The sequence below is a fragment of the Salvelinus namaycush genome, unplaced genomic scaffold (genome assembly GCF_016432855.1).
Source record: "Salvelinus namaycush isolate Seneca unplaced genomic scaffold, SaNama_1.0 Scaffold79, whole genome shotgun sequence".
In the NCBI taxonomy this organism is placed as follows: Eukaryota; Metazoa; Chordata; class Actinopteri; order Salmoniformes; family Salmonidae; genus Salvelinus; species Salvelinus namaycush.
In genome coordinates this window covers 112,641-131,371 of record NW_024061519.1, presented here as the reverse complement: position 1 = coordinate 131,371, position 18,731 = coordinate 112,641, and the positions used below count along the sequence as shown (strand labels likewise).

At 45.3% G+C, this 18,731-nt stretch overlaps 1 protein-coding gene across 1 annotated transcript in view; it reads left to right on the top strand.

Moving 5' to 3' along the window:
* LOC120042821 (pro-interleukin-16-like) overlaps positions 1 to 18,731 on the top strand; it is a 75,884-nt gene that overhangs the window by 31,257 nt on the left and 25,896 nt on the right. Inside the window, exons 4-5 of the mRNA XM_038987631.1 lie at positions 11,785 to 11,895; positions 12,261 to 12,375. Of these exons, the coding sequence (XP_038843559.1) occupies positions 11,785 to 11,895; positions 12,261 to 12,375 (226 nt within the window). The remainder of the gene's footprint in view (positions 1 to 11,784; positions 11,896 to 12,260; positions 12,376 to 18,731) is intronic.

Below are 18,731 nucleotides of genomic sequence, written 5' to 3'. Positions count from 1 at the left end.
AGGACCCTGGGCAGAGCCAGTGGAGTGTCGCCGCCCCAAAGCGGAGCTGGAGGCAGCGAAAGCGGAGAGGAGGTTGTATGAGGCTAAAGCAAGGCAGAGCGGCTGGAAGCCCGAGAGGCTCACCCAAAAATTTCTTGGGGGGGGGCTAAAGGGGAGTGTGGCGAAGCCGGGTTGGTTACCTGAGCCAACTCCCCGGGCTTACCGTGGAGTGAGAGGGCGTCGTACTGGTCAGACACCGTGTTATGCGGTAAAGCGCACGGTGTCCCCAGTACGCGTGCTTAGCCCAGTGCGGGCTATTCCACCTTGCCGCACTGGGAGGGCTAGGTTGGGCATCGAGCCGGATGTCATGAAGCCGGCCCAACGTATCTGGCCTCCAGTACGTCTCCTCGGGCCGGCGTACATGGCACCAGCCTTACAGGTGGTGTCCCCGGTTCGCCTGCATAGCCCAGTGCGGGTTATTCCACCTCGCCGCACTGGCAGGGCTACGGGGACCATTCAACCTGGTAAGGTTGGGGAGGCTCGGTGCTCAAGAGCGCGTGTCCTCCTTCACGGTCCGGTATATCCGGCGCCACCTTCCCACCCCAGCTCAGTACCACCAGTGCCTACTCCACGCACCAGGCTTCCAGTGCGTTTCCAGAGCCCTGTTCCTCCTCCACGCACTCTCCCTATGGTGCGTGTCTCCAGCTCAGTGCCTCCAGTTCCGGTACCACGCACCAGGCCTACTGTGCGCCTCAGCAGGTCAGAGTCGGCCGTCTGCCCAACGCCGCCTGCACTGCTCGTCTGCCCAACGCCGCCTGCACTGCTCGTCTGTCCAACGCCGCCTGCACTGCTCGTCTGTCCAGCGCCGTCTGAGCTGCCTGTCTGCCCAGCGCCGTCTGAGCTGCCTGCACTGCCTGCCTGCCCAGCGCCGTCTGAGCCATCCGTCTGCCCAGCGCCATCTGAGCCATCCGTCTGCCACGAGCCTTCAGAGCCGCCCGTCTGTCCCGAGCCATTAGAGCCGTCCGTCAGTCAGGAGCTGCCAGAGACGCCAGCCAGTCAGGAGCTGCCAGAGACGCCAGCCAGTCAGGAGCTACCAGAGACGCCAGCCAGTCAGGAGCTGCCAGAGACGCCAGCCAGTCAGGAGCTGCCAGAGACGCCAGCCAGTCAGGAGCTGCCAGAGCTGCCCTACAGTCATGAGCTGCCCTACAGTCATGAGCTGCCCTACAGTCATGAGCTGCCCTACAGTCATGAGCTGCCCTACAGTCATGAGCTGCCACTCAGTCCGGAGCTGCCACTCAGTCCGGAGCTGCCACTCAGTCCGGAGCTGCCACTCAGTCCGGAGCTGCCCCTTATCCTGGTGCTGCCCCTTATCCTGGTGCTGCCCCTTATCCTGGTGCTGCCCCTTATCCTGGTGCTGCCCCTTATCCTGGTGCTGCCCCTCAGTCAACTGCTACCCCTCAGTCTGTTACTGCCTTTTGGAATAGCGGGATTGACATGGAGGGTGAATATTGGGAGGAGGCCACGGAAGCGGGGGTTGACTATGGTGGGGTGGGGACCACGACCAGCGCCAGAGCCGCCACCGTGGACAGACGCCCACCCAGACCCTCCCCTAGACTTTGTGCTGGTGCGCCCGGAGTTCGCACCTTAAGGGGGGGGTTCTGTCACGTTCCTGACCTGTTTTCCTTTGTTATGTATTTGTTTTAGTTGGTCAGGGCGTGAGTTGGGTGGGTTGGTCTAGGTTTGTTTTTCTATGTTGGGATTTTTGTGTTCGGCCTGGTATGATTCTCAATCAGAGACAGGTGTGTATCGTTGTCCCTGATTGAGAGTCATACTAAGGCAGCCAGGGTTTCACTGGTGTTTTGTGGGTGTTTGTTTCCTGTGTCAGTGTTTGGGCCACACAGGACTGTTTTCAGGTTAGTCACGTTTGTAGAGTTTCGTAATTTGTAGTGTTTGTTGTTTTGTTCATTAAAACATGAATACCTACTACTCCGCATCTTGGTCCGATCCATGCTCCTCCTCGTCTGAGGAGGAGAACGACTACGACAACCTTAACAGTAAGGTCTACTACACCTGTTGTATTCAGCATCTCACTGTAAGGTCTACTACACCTGTTGAATTCAGCATCTCACTGTAAGGTCTACTACACCTGTTGTATTCAGCATCTCACGGTGAGGTCTACACCTGTTGTATTCAGCATCTCACTGTAAGGTCTACTACACCTGTTGTATTCAGCATTTTACTGTAAGGTCTACTACACCTGTTGTATTCAGCATCTCACGGTGAGGTCTACACCTGTTGTATTCAGCATCTCACTGTAAGGTCTACTACACCTGTTGAATTCAGCATCTCACTGTAAGGTCTACTACACCTGTTGTATTCGGCGCATGTGACTAATAACATCTGATTTGATTTGAAGAAAACAAAGTTGAGCATGTTGGAACCTCATCTCTCCTGGGACTGTATTGGAGCAGGAGAGTACTGCCCCTGCATAGATACCCCCCTTGTGCTAACTATCTGTCCTATTGGCATAGGAGAGTACTGCCCCTGCATAGATACCCCCCTTGTGCTAACGCTCTGTCCTATTGGCACAGGAGAGTACTGCCCCTGCATAGATACCCCCCTTGTGCTAACGCTCTGTCCTATTGGCACAGGAGAGTACTGCCCCTGCATAGATACCCTCCTTGTGCTAACGCTCTGTCCTATTGGCACAGGAGAGTACTGCCCCTGCATAGATGCCCTCCTTGGTCTAACGCTCTGTCCTATTGGCACAGGAGAGTACTGCCCCTGCATAGATACCCTCCTTGTGCTAACGCTCTGTCCTATTGGCACAGGAGAGTACTGCCCCTGCATAGATACCCTCCTTGTGCTAACGCTCTGTCCTATTGGCACAGGAGAGTACTGCCCCTGCATAGATACCCCCTTGTGCTAGCTATCTGTCCTATTGGCACAGGAGAGTACTGCCCCTGCATAGATATCCCCTTGTGCTAACTATCTGTTCTATTGGCACAGGAGAGTACTGCCCCTGCATATATACCCCCCTTGTGCTAACTATCTGTCCTATTGGCACAGGAGAGTACTGCCCCTGCATAGATACCCCCTTGTGCTAACGCTCTGTCCTATTGGCACAGGAGAGTACTGCCCCTGCATAGATACCCCCCTTGTGCTAACTATCTGTCCTATTGGCACAGGAGAGTACTTCCCCTGCATAGATATCCCCTTGTGCTAACTCTCTATCCTATTGGTGCAGGAGAATTCTACCCCTGCATAGATATCCCCTTGTGCTAACGCTCTGTCCTATTGGCACAGGAGAGTACTGCCCCTGCATAGATATCCCCTTGTGCTAACTATCTGTCCTATTGGTGCAGGAGAGCAGTATCTGGAGGATGTGTGTAACGACGGGGGCGGGTGAGGAGGGTCTGGGCCGACAGACTGGCGATAGCAGCCCCCAGACGGAGGACAAAGAACCCAGTGTGGAGCGAGGGAGGAAGGGAGGAGGGGATGGACACAGGTAGCCATACAGCCATACAGATATAAGCGGACTGCTATAATGCTTTATTACTTGTTGTAAGCATGTCTGTGCCTTTATAATGTCTTCTTAAAGGGATACGTCGGGATTATATCAATGAGGTTCTTTATATACACTATATATACAAAAGTATGTGGACACCCCTTCAAATTAGTGGATTTGGCTATTTCAGCCACACCCGTTGCTGACAGGTGAGTAAAATCGAGCACACAGCCATGCAATCTCCATAGACATTGGCAGTAGAATGGCCTTACTGAAGAGCTCAGTGACTTTCAACGTGGCATCGTCATAGGATGCCACCTTTCCAACCAGGCAGTTCGTCAAATTTCTGCCCTGCTAGAGCAGCCCGGTCAACTGTAAGTGCTGTTATTGTGAAGTGGAAACGTTTAGGAGCAACAACGGTTCAGCCGCAAAGCGGTAGGCCACACAAGCTCACATAACGGGACCACCATGTGCTCAAGCACGTAGCGTGTTAAAATCATCTGTCCTCGGTTGCAACACTCACTACCGGGTTCCAAACTGCCTCGGGAAGCAACGTCAGCGCAAGAACTGTTCGTCAGGAGCTTCATGAAATGGGTTTCCATAGCCGAGCAGCCACATACAAGCCTAAGATCACCGTGCGCAATGCCAAGCGTCGGCTGGAATGGTGTAAAGCTTGCTGACATTTGACTCTGGAGCAGTGGAAACGCATTCTCTGGAGTGATGAATCACGCTTCACCATCTGGTAGTCCAACGGACTAATCTGGATTTGGCGGATGCCAAGAGAATGCTTCCTGCCCCAATGCATAGTGCCAACTGTAAAGTTTGGTGGAGGAGGAATAATGGTCTGGGGCTGTTTTTCATGGTTCGGACTAGGCTCCTTAGTTCCAGTGAAGGGAAATCTTAACGCTACAGCATACAATGACATTCTAGGCCAGTGGTTCCCAACTTTTTTGCTTACTGTACCACCAACTGAATTTTGCTTTGCCCGGAGTACCCCTGAAATACCCCCTCATGTGCATTTTACCAGTAGACCTATGGTCTCATGAGTCTTCTCATGTAACCCTTGGGGATAGGCCAAACACCTCCAGGGGTCCTAGTACCCCTGGTTGGGAACCACTGTTCTAGACGATTCTGTGCTTCCAAGTTTGTGGCAACAGTTTAGGGAAGGACCTTTCCTGTTTCAGCATGACTATGCCCCCTTGTACAAAGCTTGGTCCATTCAGAAATTGTTTGTCGAGATACGTGTGGAAGAACTTGACTGGCCTGCACAGAGTCCTTACCTCAACCTCATCGAACACCTTTGGGATGAATTAGAACGCCGACTGCGAGCCTGGCCTTATCGCCCAACATCAGTGCCGGGCCTCACTGATACTGTTGTGGCTGAATGGAAGCAAGTCCCAACAATGCAATGTTCCAACATCTAATAGAAAGCCTTCCCAGAAGTGGGCTTTTATAGCAGCAAAGGGGAGACCAACTCCATATTAATGTCCATGAATTTGTAATGAGATGTTCAATGAGCAGGTGTCCACATACTTTTGGTCATGTAGTGTTCTTCCCCAGAGTCAGATGAACTCATGGATAATATTTGTATGTCTCTGTGTCCAGCATGAAGGAAGTTAGAGGTACTTTTGCGAGCCAATGCTAACTAGCATTAGTGCAATTACTGGAAGTCTATGGGTATCTACTAGCATGCTTCATACTGGACACAGAGACATACAAATGGTATCCATGAGTTCCTCTGATTCTGGGGAGGTAGATAAAGGGCCTCATTGCCAAAATCCCGAAGTATCCCTTTCAGGTTTATTATTATTATGTTATGTCTTTCTATGTAATACATTTTGAACTGATTCAACATGGCTGTTAGCATAGTGCATTATACCTGTCAGTTCATGGTTTTTCTAAGATGGCCGTACCAGGTCTTGTGTACATCAGATTGGGGAATGCATGCAGCAGATTGCCAAAGTGTACTGGTTAATGCACCCACACTGCCAAACAACAGTGGCTATTTTGCTATGTTTAGTTCTCAGAGAAAAGCTTCAAAGACATTTCCCTGAAGCTTCTGTCTAACTGTCTTTCTTCCTGCCTCTCCTGGAGCAGTTACCTTCAGAGTACAGACACGCTTGCACCTTTTAACGGACAGTGTCTGAACGGCCATGCCAGGACAGAGGGGGAGAGGCAGGCCAAGAACGGCCATGCTGCAAGGACAGAGGGGGAGGGAGGGAGGCAGGCCGCCTCCAGGAACAGCCACATAACAGCCTACAGTGAGGTAGCGCCACTCACATCCCACTTGTTCTGTTGCTGAAATGAAGAAAAAATAAAATACCAGACCTGGGTTCATACCAGACCTGGGTTCAAATCGTATTTGTTTTACTTCAAATACTTTGAGCCTGCTTGGAGTGCCATGCAGTGGGAGAGGTTTGCACTTGGGCACTATTCAATTTTTTTCCATAGACAACTGCTATGCTGGCCATTCTAAAATAATACATCCCATAATATGTTCCAGTGAGTCCCAAATGGCACCCTATTCCCTGTATAGTTCACTATTTTTGACCAAAGTATTGACAATATAGGGAATAGGGTACCATTTTGGACCCTCACTGTGTTACAGTAGTTTATTCTCCGTCATCCCTCTAGCCACTAAGTCTGTGTGGGTCTGGTATTTCTTCACATGCTGTAGCCACATTCCCATCCTACACCCACCAGACACTGGGCCCAGACACCACTGGGCCCAGACACTACTGGGCCCAGACACCACTGGGCCCAGACACCACTTGGCCCAGATGGAATCTGTGGGGCAGAATATCTGCATTGCTTCAGAAATGGAATGAGTACAAATGAAACCAAACAGTGCAATAAAGCCTTGCTAGCCACAGTCACTGCACTGACACTATGCAGTATATTTGTACGGGAAAAAGAGCTGCGTAGTAACATTGACAGAGACAGTTCCAAATGATCAATCAATCAAATTGATGAGGGCCCATCCTCATCTGGCTGAACCATGTAGAAAAGAGTCTCAAAACAGAACTTGAATAGGAAGAGATGACTTACTTTGCAGTCTGCCATTTGGTGAAAAGGGAGAGAGAGAGAGATTATATTTCCCAGTAGGGTCATATCTCATGAATGGATATAGAGTGTGAGTCCTGGCTTAAGAGTTCATTCTACTTCCCCCACTGCTGTTGAAGCAGCTTTCACACTACGTGGAAGGCCCTCCCACATCTTCCTCCCTCATCCAATGTGTAATCATTTTTCACAGGTTGGACTGAGGACATGTTGAAGCTCTCTCATGCTAGGTCACACTATATCTGACCCAGCCAAGCCAAGTCTGTTTGAGATGATACAGAAGTCTATACTGCAGAGACTCTCACACACCCGCATGCACATTCACAGAGGGAGAGAGACAAAGGATGTGACAGAGAGAGAGAGAGACAGAGAGACAGAGAGAGACTGGCACACACACAGATAGCGAGAGAGAGAGAGAAAATGAGAGAGAGAAAAACAGAACTAGACAATCATTTGTGCCAGGTGTGATATCCCTCCTAAATAGCTCGGGCTAATGTTCCTATCGACCCAGTAAGGCCAGCGTGTACATGACACTGCAACACAATTTTCCCCATGGGGACAATAAAGTCAGTAAAGTAAAGAGAGAGAAAGAGAAAGCGAGAGAGAGAGAGAGAGAGACTGGCACCCACACAGATAGCGAGAGAGAGAGAGAGAGAGAGAGAGAGAGAGAGACTGGCACCCACACAGATAGCGAGAGAGAGAGAGAGAGAGAGAGAGAGATTTTAACTTATTAAACCCAGAGGAAAAACTAAAAATACTCATGGGCGAAGGAGCAATGGCTCCTCTTGCAGCCAAATATGTATTTGCCTGCCATAGCCTGAGGGACACTGAATAATAACATCTGCATAGTAAGCAGTAACTTACTTATTATGACTGTTATTGTTATTACTGTTATTGTTATTACTATTATTATTGTTTATCATTCCAAATAGTAGTGGTATGGGTGGTAATGGTAATGATAGCAGTTTAATGATGGTGGTGGTGGTAGTGGTGGTAATGATGATAGTAGTTGTAGTACCGATGTAATGGTGAAGATGACCGTTATTTAGTTATAAGTTAGTTATAGTTTAATTTTTTTATTTTTTATTACAATGTATATTGTATACATTGTTGCTTTGGCAATATTGACACAATGTTTTTCATGCCAATAAAGCAGCTTGAATTTGAATTTGAGCAAGTGAGAAAGAGAGAGAAAGAGAGAGAAAGAGAGAGAGCAAGTGAGAAAGAGAGAGTGCAAGTGAGAAAGAGAGAGTACAAGTGAGAAAGAGAGAGAGCAAGTGAGAAAGAGAGAGAAAGAGAGAGAGCCATACAGACAGAGAAGAAGAGAAGGAAGGGACAGACAGCAGGACAGACAGCAGGACAGACAGCAGGACAGAATGTCTAAAACATGTGACATCTTTGGACTCAGTTGATTGTGTTTTGAACACTGTTTCAGTCTCTCCTTCAAACGTTTCCTATAATACTCAGTCCTGCCTCTCGCAGAGAAATAGCAGCGGTGAAAAAAGTACCCAATTTTCATTCTTAAAAAAGTAAACATACCTTAATAGAAAATGTCTCAAGTAAGTAAAAGTAATCTAGTAAATATACTTAAGTATCAAAAGTAAAAATAAATATATTAATCGTTTTAAACAAACCAGATAGCCAGGGACACACTCCAACACTCAGACATCATTTACAAATGAAGCATGTATGTTTAGTGAGTCTGCCAGATCAGAGGCAGTAGGGATGACCAGGTATATTCTCCTGATAAGAGTGTGAATTAGACCATTTTCCTGTCCTGCTAAGCATTCAAAATGTAACAAGTACTTTTTGGTGTCAGGGAAAATGTATGGAGTAAAAAGTACATTATTTTCTTTAGGAATTGTAACGGCGTTCCTCCTCCTCTTCATCCGAAGAGGAGGAGCAGGGATTGAACCAAAATGCAGCTTCGTGATATGACATGATATTTATTAACAAAACGGAAAAACACGAAAACACTTTAACAGACTACAAAACAATAAACGACGTAGACGAACCTGAACATAAGAACTTACATGACACGAAGAACGCATGAAACAGGAACAGACTACATAAACCGAACGAACGAACAAACAAACCGAAAACAGTCCCGTGTGGCTCGACAAACACAGACACAGGAGACAACCACCCACAACAATCAATGTGAAAACACCTACCTTAATATGGCTCTCAATCAGAGGAAATGAAAACCACCTGCCTCTAATTGAGAGCCATATCAGGTCACCCTTTAACCAACATAGAAACACATAACATAGACTACCCACCCAAACTCACGCCCTGACCGTCAAACACATACAAAATAACAGAAAACCGGTCAGGAACGTGACAGGAATGTACTGAAGTAAAAGTAAAAGTTGTCAAAAATGTGAATAGTAAAGTCCAGATACCCAAAAAACAACTTAAGTAGTACTTTCAAGTATTTTTACTTAAGTACTTTACACCACTGAGAAATAGTATGTGTTGTTATGGAGAACAAATTGAAAACAGGAAATTCAATAATCAAATCAGACTTCTCTAACTGGAGTGAGAAGGTGTTTAAATATATTAACTAATATATTCCATATATTAACTAAAAGGGCAATCAATGGCCATATGCAGTTTTAGATATTTTAGTAGCTTATTACTTCATTTTAATTCCACCAATTTCTTCCAAACATTTAAATACTATATTCACACATTTTATTTGGAATAATTCTGTGTCTTACCCAATCAGTATAAGTCCAAATAATTATCTCCAATCATAGAAAGACTGACACTTGTACAACATTGAATTTCATAACGATTCAACTTTGAGTCTTTCTGTGTGTTTTTGTAGGAAGGCTCAACATGTGAGCAGCAGCCCCAGTCCCCTGGAGGTCTAACCCTGGCCCCCCTGCACTCGGCCCCTCTGTGCCTGGCAGACCCCCTGCCAGTGACCAACTACACAGAGACAGAACACACTGGGATCAACAACCACCTCAAGGTATCAATTAGGACTCTTCTAAGTCCTCTTGATAAACATTCACAGCCTGTTTGGTTCACAACCTGTTTGGTGTATCTTCATTATCTTTAGGCTTTAACTTTGAAAATCGTTGGTTGATTGTCCATTTCCCTCCAAGAGTGGATGAATACCTTGGTTGAGTTTAGTAGGTCACATCATTGTAAAACGTTTTGAAACGGTAAATAAAAAGTCCAGGTAGTCAAACCTTATTCTGGGTACCAGTCTGTTAAGCTAACATTCTACTCCTAACATTCTACTCCTAACATTCTACTCCTAACATTCTACTCCTAACATTCTACTCCTAACATTCTACTCCGCCAGGGTAGCACAGGACATGGAGTACAAGGAGTGGAATGTAAGTGAAACAGACTGGCAACCAGCCTAGTCTGCCCCTGTTTCAGTGTGTTTTCCTCCGTTTGGTGCCTAATGAACATCACCCTGGTGTGTTGTGTGTTGTAGCTGGCAATCCCAGAGGTGAATGAGGACAGAGGTTGGGACACAGAGAGGAGAGGACATGGTCTTCAGGGACAGACGGTCTGCAAGAGGACCCGCTCCAACTCTACCAGTAACACACATGCACACATGCATGCACACATGTACACGCACACGTACACGCACACGCACACACACACACACACACACACACACACACACACACACACACACACACACACACACACACACACACACACACACACACACACACACACACACACACACACACACACACACACACACACACACACACACACACACCGATATGAGGCCTGTAAGGCAGTTGTCATGAGTTTCCTGTGGTACATCATTAGATACTATTAAGTGATTTCCTTCCTTTCCTACAAGAACATGAGGACATCATCATCTCTAACTGGATGTTGAGTTTGTCACATCCTGCACAGATGTTTTCTAAACTCTGGAAATGACTAAATGTAATGATGCTTTAAATTGACCTGGGTATGTTTTGTAAGTCACTTGTTTTTACAAATTGCATTCCTTGCTGTGTGAGCAGCTAGCCTTTCTCTGTTTTGACCTGCTTTTGTGATATGTAACCAAGCCTCTTGTTAGCTCCCAGAGAAACTGTCGTAGGCTTTAGCTCAATGGGCTAATGTGGTATTGAGGGAAGCAGATAACCTAGGTTCCATACAGTTGCTCACAGTTGGTGTCTGGGGTTTATGCTTGGTCTCTGGATAGTATTGAATCACATGACATTGTATTGAATCACATGGCATTGTATTGAATCACATGACATTGTATTGAATCACATGACATTGTATTGAATCACATGACATTGTATTGAATCACATGGCATTGTATTGAATCACATGACATTGTATTGAATCACATGACATTGTATTGAATCACATGACATTGTATTGAATCACATGACATTGTATTGAATTGTGCTCAGGTGTCCATCCATACTGGATTGGAGACCTGGACGCCATTATCCTGAAGACGCCTGAGCTTTGCGGGAGCAACACCCACGGAAGCGTCGGTTTCTTTGGCAGCAGGAAGTCCCAGTCCCAACAGCTGGAGTTTCCTCACAACCCCAACCAGGTGTGTGTGTGCGCCCATCTGCCTACCTGCCTTGAGAGTTTCTGTACCTGCAAATGCTCTGATTACAACGAATCCAGATTGGTACTGACTTATTACATTCCTGAGATTTCGACGGTAGCTGCTGCTCCCATTGCCTTGTTAGTTCAATTTGACTTCTCATGCAGAGAGCAGGTTTTTCAAAAAACAATAAACGTTTCTATTCAATGAAGTTGTTGGAAATCAACTACTAAACTATTTCCTCTTTTTCATTATGATCATGACATAATTCAGTTACTGGCTCATACAGTGAGAGATCGTCAGACTGAGACGGACAGGGGAGAAAAATATGTATTTCTGTTCAGAACGTCAGAACAATACGAAAAGAAGAGAGATTAAAAACAGGTGTAGAAATCACTTCCAAAAAGCATCTGGAACTAGTCAACTCAATTTGTCAGCCTTCTTCCTGTGTGTGTGTGTGTGTGTGTGTGTGTGTGTGTGTGTGTGTGTGTGTGTGTGTGTGTGTGTGTGTGTGTGTGTGTGTGTGTGTGTGTGTGTGTGTGTGTGTGTGTGTGTGTGTGTGAAACCAATGTGTGTGTGTGTGTGTGTGCGTGAGGCCTCTCGTCACGTGTGTGTGGAACCTGACTGAGGGTGTTGTCTCCCGTCTGTCCCCCTCCCCCCCCCCCCCCTCCTCCCCCCTCCACAGCCCGTTCCCCGTCCCTCTCGCTCTCTTAGTTCCGCCCATCTGGTCCACTCCTGCAGTAACGTCCAAGCCTTCATCATCTGTAACATCGTGCTGATGAAGGGCCATGGCAAGGTAATTATGCAGCACGTTTGAACATCTGCTCCAGGAGCTTGAACGCAGCCCGTGGCCCTGGGGCTAAGTCATAATAAAGCATCATTGTTTGCTTCTACTATGGAGTACTATGGAGTAGCATCCAATCTTTAAACATACTGGTGATGAGTTGTTGCTTAGGCCCTGGGTTTCCCTGACCATATAACTTAACGGGAAAACTCCTAGTTACATTTAAGCCCACCCCCTCAGTGCTTTTGGCCGGGTTAATATTTTTCGTTACCATAAATTAAACTACAAATGACCTCTTTAAAGGGGGGGAATACTCCTCCTTAAAGGTGCAATCTGTAGTTTCAAGTCTCTCCTAACTGTTGTATTGTCCCATGCAGGGTCTGGGGTTCAGCATTGTGGGGGGCAGGGACAGCATGTACGGACCCATGGGTATCTACGTCAAGACCATCTTCGCTGGAGGGGCCGCGGCTGCAGATGGCAGACTACAGGAGGGTAAGAGGAGAAAGAGAGACTCATTGCTTTTGTTAAAATGTTACTACAACAACAGAGTTGATCTCAGTCCAACATTAACATACGCACAAGCCTACACACACCCTGTAGCCCTCCTGGACTGCTGGACCAGTGTTGGTGACCACTGTCTTAGATCTATACAGTATGGCATATGGCACAGAATGATCATTTTGCTTATTATATTATCATATTATTATATGTATGGTGAACAGCATGTTGGCTGACTGTGGTCCATCTCTCATCTTTGGCTCTCACACTCTCTCTTTCTCTTTCTCTCTGTCACTCTCCCTCTCTCGCACTCTCGCTCTCTCTGTCACTCTCCCTCTCTCGCACTCTCTCTCTCTCTCTGTCACTCTCCCTCTCTCGCACTCTCTCTCTCTCTCTCTGTCACTCTCCCTCTCTCGCACTCTCTCTCTCTCTCTCTCTCTGTCACTCTCCCTCTCTCGCACTCTCTCTCTCTCTCTGTCACTCTCCCTCTCTCGCACTCTCTCTCTCTCTCTCTCTCTGTCACTCTCCCTCTCTCGCACTCTCTCTCTCTCTCTCTGTCACTCTCCCTCTCTCGCACTCTCTCTCTCTCTCTCTGTCACTCTCCCTCTCTCGCACTCTCTCTCTCTCTCTCTGTCACTCTCCCTCTCTCGCACTCTCTCTCTCTCTCTCTGTCACTCTCCCTCTCTCGCACTCTCTCTCTCTCTCTGTCACTCTCCCTCTCTCGCACTCTCTCTCTCTCTCTCTGTCACTCTCCCTCTCTCGCACTCTCTCTCTCTCTCTCTGTCACTCTCCCTCTCTCGCACTCTCTCTCTCTCTCTCTGTCTCAGTTCAATTTCAATTCAAAGGGCTTTACTGGCATGGGAAACATATGTTTACATTGCCAAAGCAGGTAAAATAGATAATACATGAAAGTGAAATAAACAATGACAAAAATGAACAGTAAACATTCCACTCACAAAAGGAATAGAGATATTTCATATGTCATATGTAATGTCAAATGCCTTATGTAATGTTGTAATGATGTGCAAATAGTCAAAGTACAAAAATTCTTCATTGGTTGCCCTTTTCTTGTGGCAACAGGTCACATGGTATTTCACCCAACAGATATGGGAGTTTATCAAAATTGGATTTGTTTTCGAATTCTTTGTGGGTCTGTAATCTGAGGGAAATATGCATCTCTAATATGATCATAGATTTGGCAGGAGGTTAGGAAGTGCAGCTCAGTTTCCACCTCATTTTGTGGGCAGTGTGCACATGGCCTGTCTTCTGTTGAGAGCCAGGTCTGCCTATTGCAGGTTCTCTCAATAGCAATGCAATGCTCGCTGAATCTGTGCATAGTCAAAGCTTTCCTTAAGCTTGGGTCAGTCACAGTGGTCAGGTATTCTGCCGCTGTGTACTCTCTGTTTAGGGCCAAATAGCATTCTAGTTTGCTCAGTTTTTTTGTTAATTCTTTCCTATTTGTCAAGTAATTATCTTGTTGTTTTCTCATGATTTGGTTGTGTCTAATTATGTTGCTATCCTGGGGCTCTGTGGGATCTGTTTGTGAACAGAGCCCCAGGACCAGCTTGCTTAGGGGACTCTTCTCCAGGTTAATCTCTCTGTAAGTGATGGCTATGTTATGGAATGTTTGGGAATCGCTTCCTTTTCGGTGTTTGTAGAATTTAATGGCTCTTTTCTAGATTTGGATAATTAGCGGGTATCGGCCTAATTGTGCTCTGCATGCATTATTTGGTGTTTTACATTGTACGCAGAGGATATTTTTGCAGAATTTTGCATGCAGTCTCAATTTGGTGTTTGTCCCATTTTGTGAATTATTGGCTTGTGAGCGGACCCCAGACCTCAAAACCATAAAGAGCAATGGGTTCTATAACTGATTCAAATATTTTTAGCCAGATCCTAATTGGTATGTCGAATTTTCTGTTCCTTTTGATGGCGTCTCTCAGAACGTTACCTGTGGCGCTGATGTTTAGGCAGAGGGGTATGTATCGTTTTTTGTGTGCTCTAGGGCAACGGTGTCTAGATGGAATTTGTATTTATGGTCCTGGCAACTGGACCTTTTTTGGAACACCATTATTTTTGTCTTACTGAGATTTACTGTCAGGGCCCCGGTCTGGCAGAATCTGTGCAGAAGATCTAGCTGCTGCTGTAGGCCCTCCTCGGTTGGGGACAGAAGCACCAGATTATCAGCAAACAGTAAAAACTTGGCTTCAGATTCTAGAAGGTTGAGGCTGGGTGTTGCAAACTGTTCTAGTGCCCTCGCCAATTCGTTGATATATATGTTGAATAGGGTGGGGCTCAAGCTGCATCCCTGTCTCACCCCACGGCCCTGTGGAAAGAAATGTGTGTTTTTTGCCAATTTTAACCGCACACTTGTTTGTGTACATAGATTTTAAATGTTGTATGTTTTTCCCCTAACACCACATCCATTAATTTGTATAGCAGACCCTCACGCCAAATTGAGGCAAAAGCTTTTATGAAATCAACAAAGCATGAGAAGACTTTACCTTTGTTTTGGTTTGTTTGTTTGTCAATTAGGGTGTACAGGGTGAATACAGTGCATTCGGAAAGTATTCAGACCCCTTGACTTTTTCCACATTTTGGTATTTTACAGCCTTATTCTAAATGGTCTTTTCCCTCATCAGTCTACACACAATACCCCATAATGACAAAGATAAAACCTATTTGTTGACATTTTTGCAAATGTATTACAAATAAAAAACGGAAATACCTTATTTACATAAGTATTCAGGCCCTTTGCTATGACACTCGAAATTGAGCTCAGTTGCATCCTGTTTCCATTGATCATCCTTGATATGTTTCTACAACTTCATTAGAGTCTACCTGTTGTAAATTCAATTGATTGGACATTATTTGGAAAGGCACAGACCTGTCTATATAAGGTCCCACAGTTGACAGTGCATGTCAGAGCAAAAACCAAGCCATTAGGTCGAAGGAATTGTCCGTAGAGCTCTGAGACAGGATTGTGTCGAGGCACAGATCTGGGGAAGGGTACCAAAACATTTCTGCAGAATTGAAGGTCCCCAAGAACACAGTCGCCTCCATCATTCTTAAATGGAAGAAGTTTGGAACCACCAAGACCCTTCATAGAGCTGGCCTTCTCGGCAAACTGAGCAATCGGGGGAGAAGGGCCTTGGTCAGGGAGGTGACTAAGATCCCGATGGTCACGCTAACAGAGCTCCAGAGTTTCTCTGTGGAGATGGAATAACCTTCCAGATGGACAACTATCTCTGCAGTACTCCCTCAATCAGGACTTTATGGTAGAGTGGCCAGATGGAAGCCACTCCTCAGTAAAAGGCACATGACTGCCCACTTGGAGTTTGCCAAAAGACACCTAAAGGACTCTCAGACCATGAGAAACACGATTCTCTGGTCTGACGAAACCAAGATTGAACTCTTTGGGTTGAATGCCAAGGGTCACGTCTGGAGGAAACCTGGCACCATCTCTACGGTGAAGCATGGTGGTAGCATCATGCTGGTGGGATGTTTTTCAGCGGCAGGGATGGGGAGACTAGTCAGGATCGAGAGAAAGCTGAACAGAGCAAAGTACAGAGAGATCCTTGATGAAAACCTGCTCCAGAGTGCTCAGGACCTCAGACTGGGGCGAAGGTTCACCTTCCAACAGGACAACAACCCTAAGCACACAGCCAAGACAACACAGGAGTGGCTTCGGGACAAGTCTCTGATTGTCTTTGAGTGGCCCTGCTTGAGCCCAATCGAACATCTCTGGAGAGACCTGAAAATAGCTGTGCAGCGACGCTCCTCAACCAGACCTGACAGAGCTTGAGTAGATCTGTAGAGAAGAATGGGAGAAACTCCCCAAATCAGGTGTGCCAAGCTTGTAGCGACATACCCAAGAAGATATTTCAGTTTTTAAATATTAATGCATTTGCAAACATTTCTAAAAACCTGATTTTGTTTTGTCATGATGTGGTATTGTGTGTAGATTGATGAGGGGAAAAAAACAATTGAATACATTTTAGAATAAGGCTGTAACGTAACAAAATGTGGGAAAATTCAAAGGGTCTGAATACTTTCCGAATTTGCTGTACGTGGTCTGTCGTATGTTAATTTGGTAAAAAGCCAATTTGACATTTACTCAGTACATTGTTTTCACTGAAGAAATGTACGAGTCTGCTGTTAATGATATTGCAGAGGATTTCCCCAAGGTTGCTGTTGACGAATATCCCACTGTAGTTATTGGGGTCCAATTTGTCTCCACTTTTGTGGATTGGGGTGATCAGTCCTTGGTTCCAAATATTGTGGAAGATGCCAGAGCTGAGGATGATGTTAAAGAGTTTAAATTAAGCCAATTGTAATTTGTGGTCTGTATATTTTATAATTTCAATTAGGATACCATCAACACCACAGGCCTTTTTGGGTGGGAGGGTTCATATTTTGTCCTGTAGTTAATTCAGTGTAATTGGAGATCCAGTGTGTTCTGGTAGTCTTTAATAGTTATCCAGTGGGTGCTGGTAGTCTTTAATAGTTATCCAGTGTGTTCTGGTAGTCTTTAATAGTTATCCAGTGGGTTCTGGTAGTCTTTAATTGTTATCCAGTGGGTTCTGGTGGTCTTTAATTGTTATCCAGTGGGTGCTGGTAGTCTTTAATTGTTATCCAGTGTGTTCTGGTAGTCTTTAATAGTTATCCAGTGTGTTCTGGTGGTCTTTAATAGTTATCCAGTGTGTTCTGGTGGTCTTTAATTGTTATCCAGTGGGTGCTGGTAGTCTTTAATAGTTATCCAGTGTGTTCTGGTAGTCTTTAATTGTTATCCAGTGTGTTCTGGTAGTCTTTAATAGTTATCCAGTGTGTTCTGGTGGTCTTTAATAGTTATCCAGTGTGTTCTGGTAGTCTTTAATAGTTATCCAGTGGGTTCTGGTAGTCTTTAATAGTTATCCAGTGTGTTCTGGTAGTCTTTAATAGTTATCCAGTGTGTTCTGGTGGTCTTTAATTGTTATCCAGTGGGTGCTGGTAGTCTTTAATAGTTATCCAGTGTGTTCTGGTAGTCTTTAATTGTTATCCAGTGTGTTCTGGTAGTCTTTAATAGTTATCCAGTGTGTTCTGGTGGTCTTTAATAGTTATCCAGTGTGTTCTGGTAGTCTTTAATAGTTATCCAGTGGGTTCTGGTAGTCTTTAATAGTTATCCAGTGTGTTCTGGTAGTCTTTAATAGTTATCCAGTGTGTTCTGGTAGTCTTTAATAGTTATCCAGTGTGTTCTGGTAGTCTTTAATAGTTATCCAGTGGGTGCTGGTAGTCTTTAATAGTTATCCAGTGTGTTCTGGTAGTCTTTAATTGTTATCCAGTGGGTGCTGGTAGTCTTTAATAGTTATCCAGTGTGTTCTGGTGGTCTTTAATAGTTATCCAGTGTGTTCTGGTAGTCTTTAATAGTTATCCAGTGGGTTCTGGTAGTCTTTAATAGTTATCCAGTGTGTTCTGGTAGTCTTTAATAGTTATCCAGTGGGTTCTGGTGGTCTTTAATAGTTATCCAGTGGGTTCTGGTAGTCTTTAATAGTTATCCAGTGGGTTCTGGTAGTCTTTAATAGTTATCCAGTGGGTTCTGGTGGTCTTTAATAGTTATCCAGTGGGTTCTGGTGGTCTTTAATAGTTATCCAGTGGGTTCTGGTTGTCTTTAATAGTTATCCAGTGGGTTCTGGTAGTCTTTAATAGTTATCCAGTGGGTTCTGGTTGTCTTTAATAGTTATCCAGTGGGTGCTGGTAGTCTTTAATAGTTATCCAGTGGGTTCTGGTAGTCTTTAATAGTTATCCAGTGGGTTCTGGTAGTCTTTAATAGTTATCCAGTGGGTTCTGGTAGTCTTTAATAGTTATCCAGTGGGTGCTGGTAGTCTTTAATAGTTATCCAGTGGGTTCTGGTAGTCTTTAATAGTTATCCAGTGGGTTCTGGTAGTCTTTAATAGTTATCCAGTGGGTTCTGGTAGTCTTTAAAAGTTGATTTTTAGATTTGTATTTGATCATGTATACATTTTGCTGTTTGTTCTTTGTTATTGAGACAAACAGATTGGAGAAGTGGTTTATCCATACATGTTGTGGATAGTTAACTCTTTGTGTTGTTGTTTGTTTAGTGTTTTCTAATTTCCCCAGAAGTGGTTAGTCCATGGATTCTTCAATTACATTGAGCTGATTTCTGACGTTCTTTTTCCGTAGTGTATTTCTGTATTGTTTTAGTGATTCACCATAGTGAAGGCGTAGATTCAGCGTCTCTACGTTGTTGGGTGGGTAGGTTTCTCAATTTCTTTCTTAGGTTTTTGCATTCTTCATCAAACCATTTGTCATTGTTGTTAATTTTCTTAGGTTGTCTGCTTGACCTTTATAGA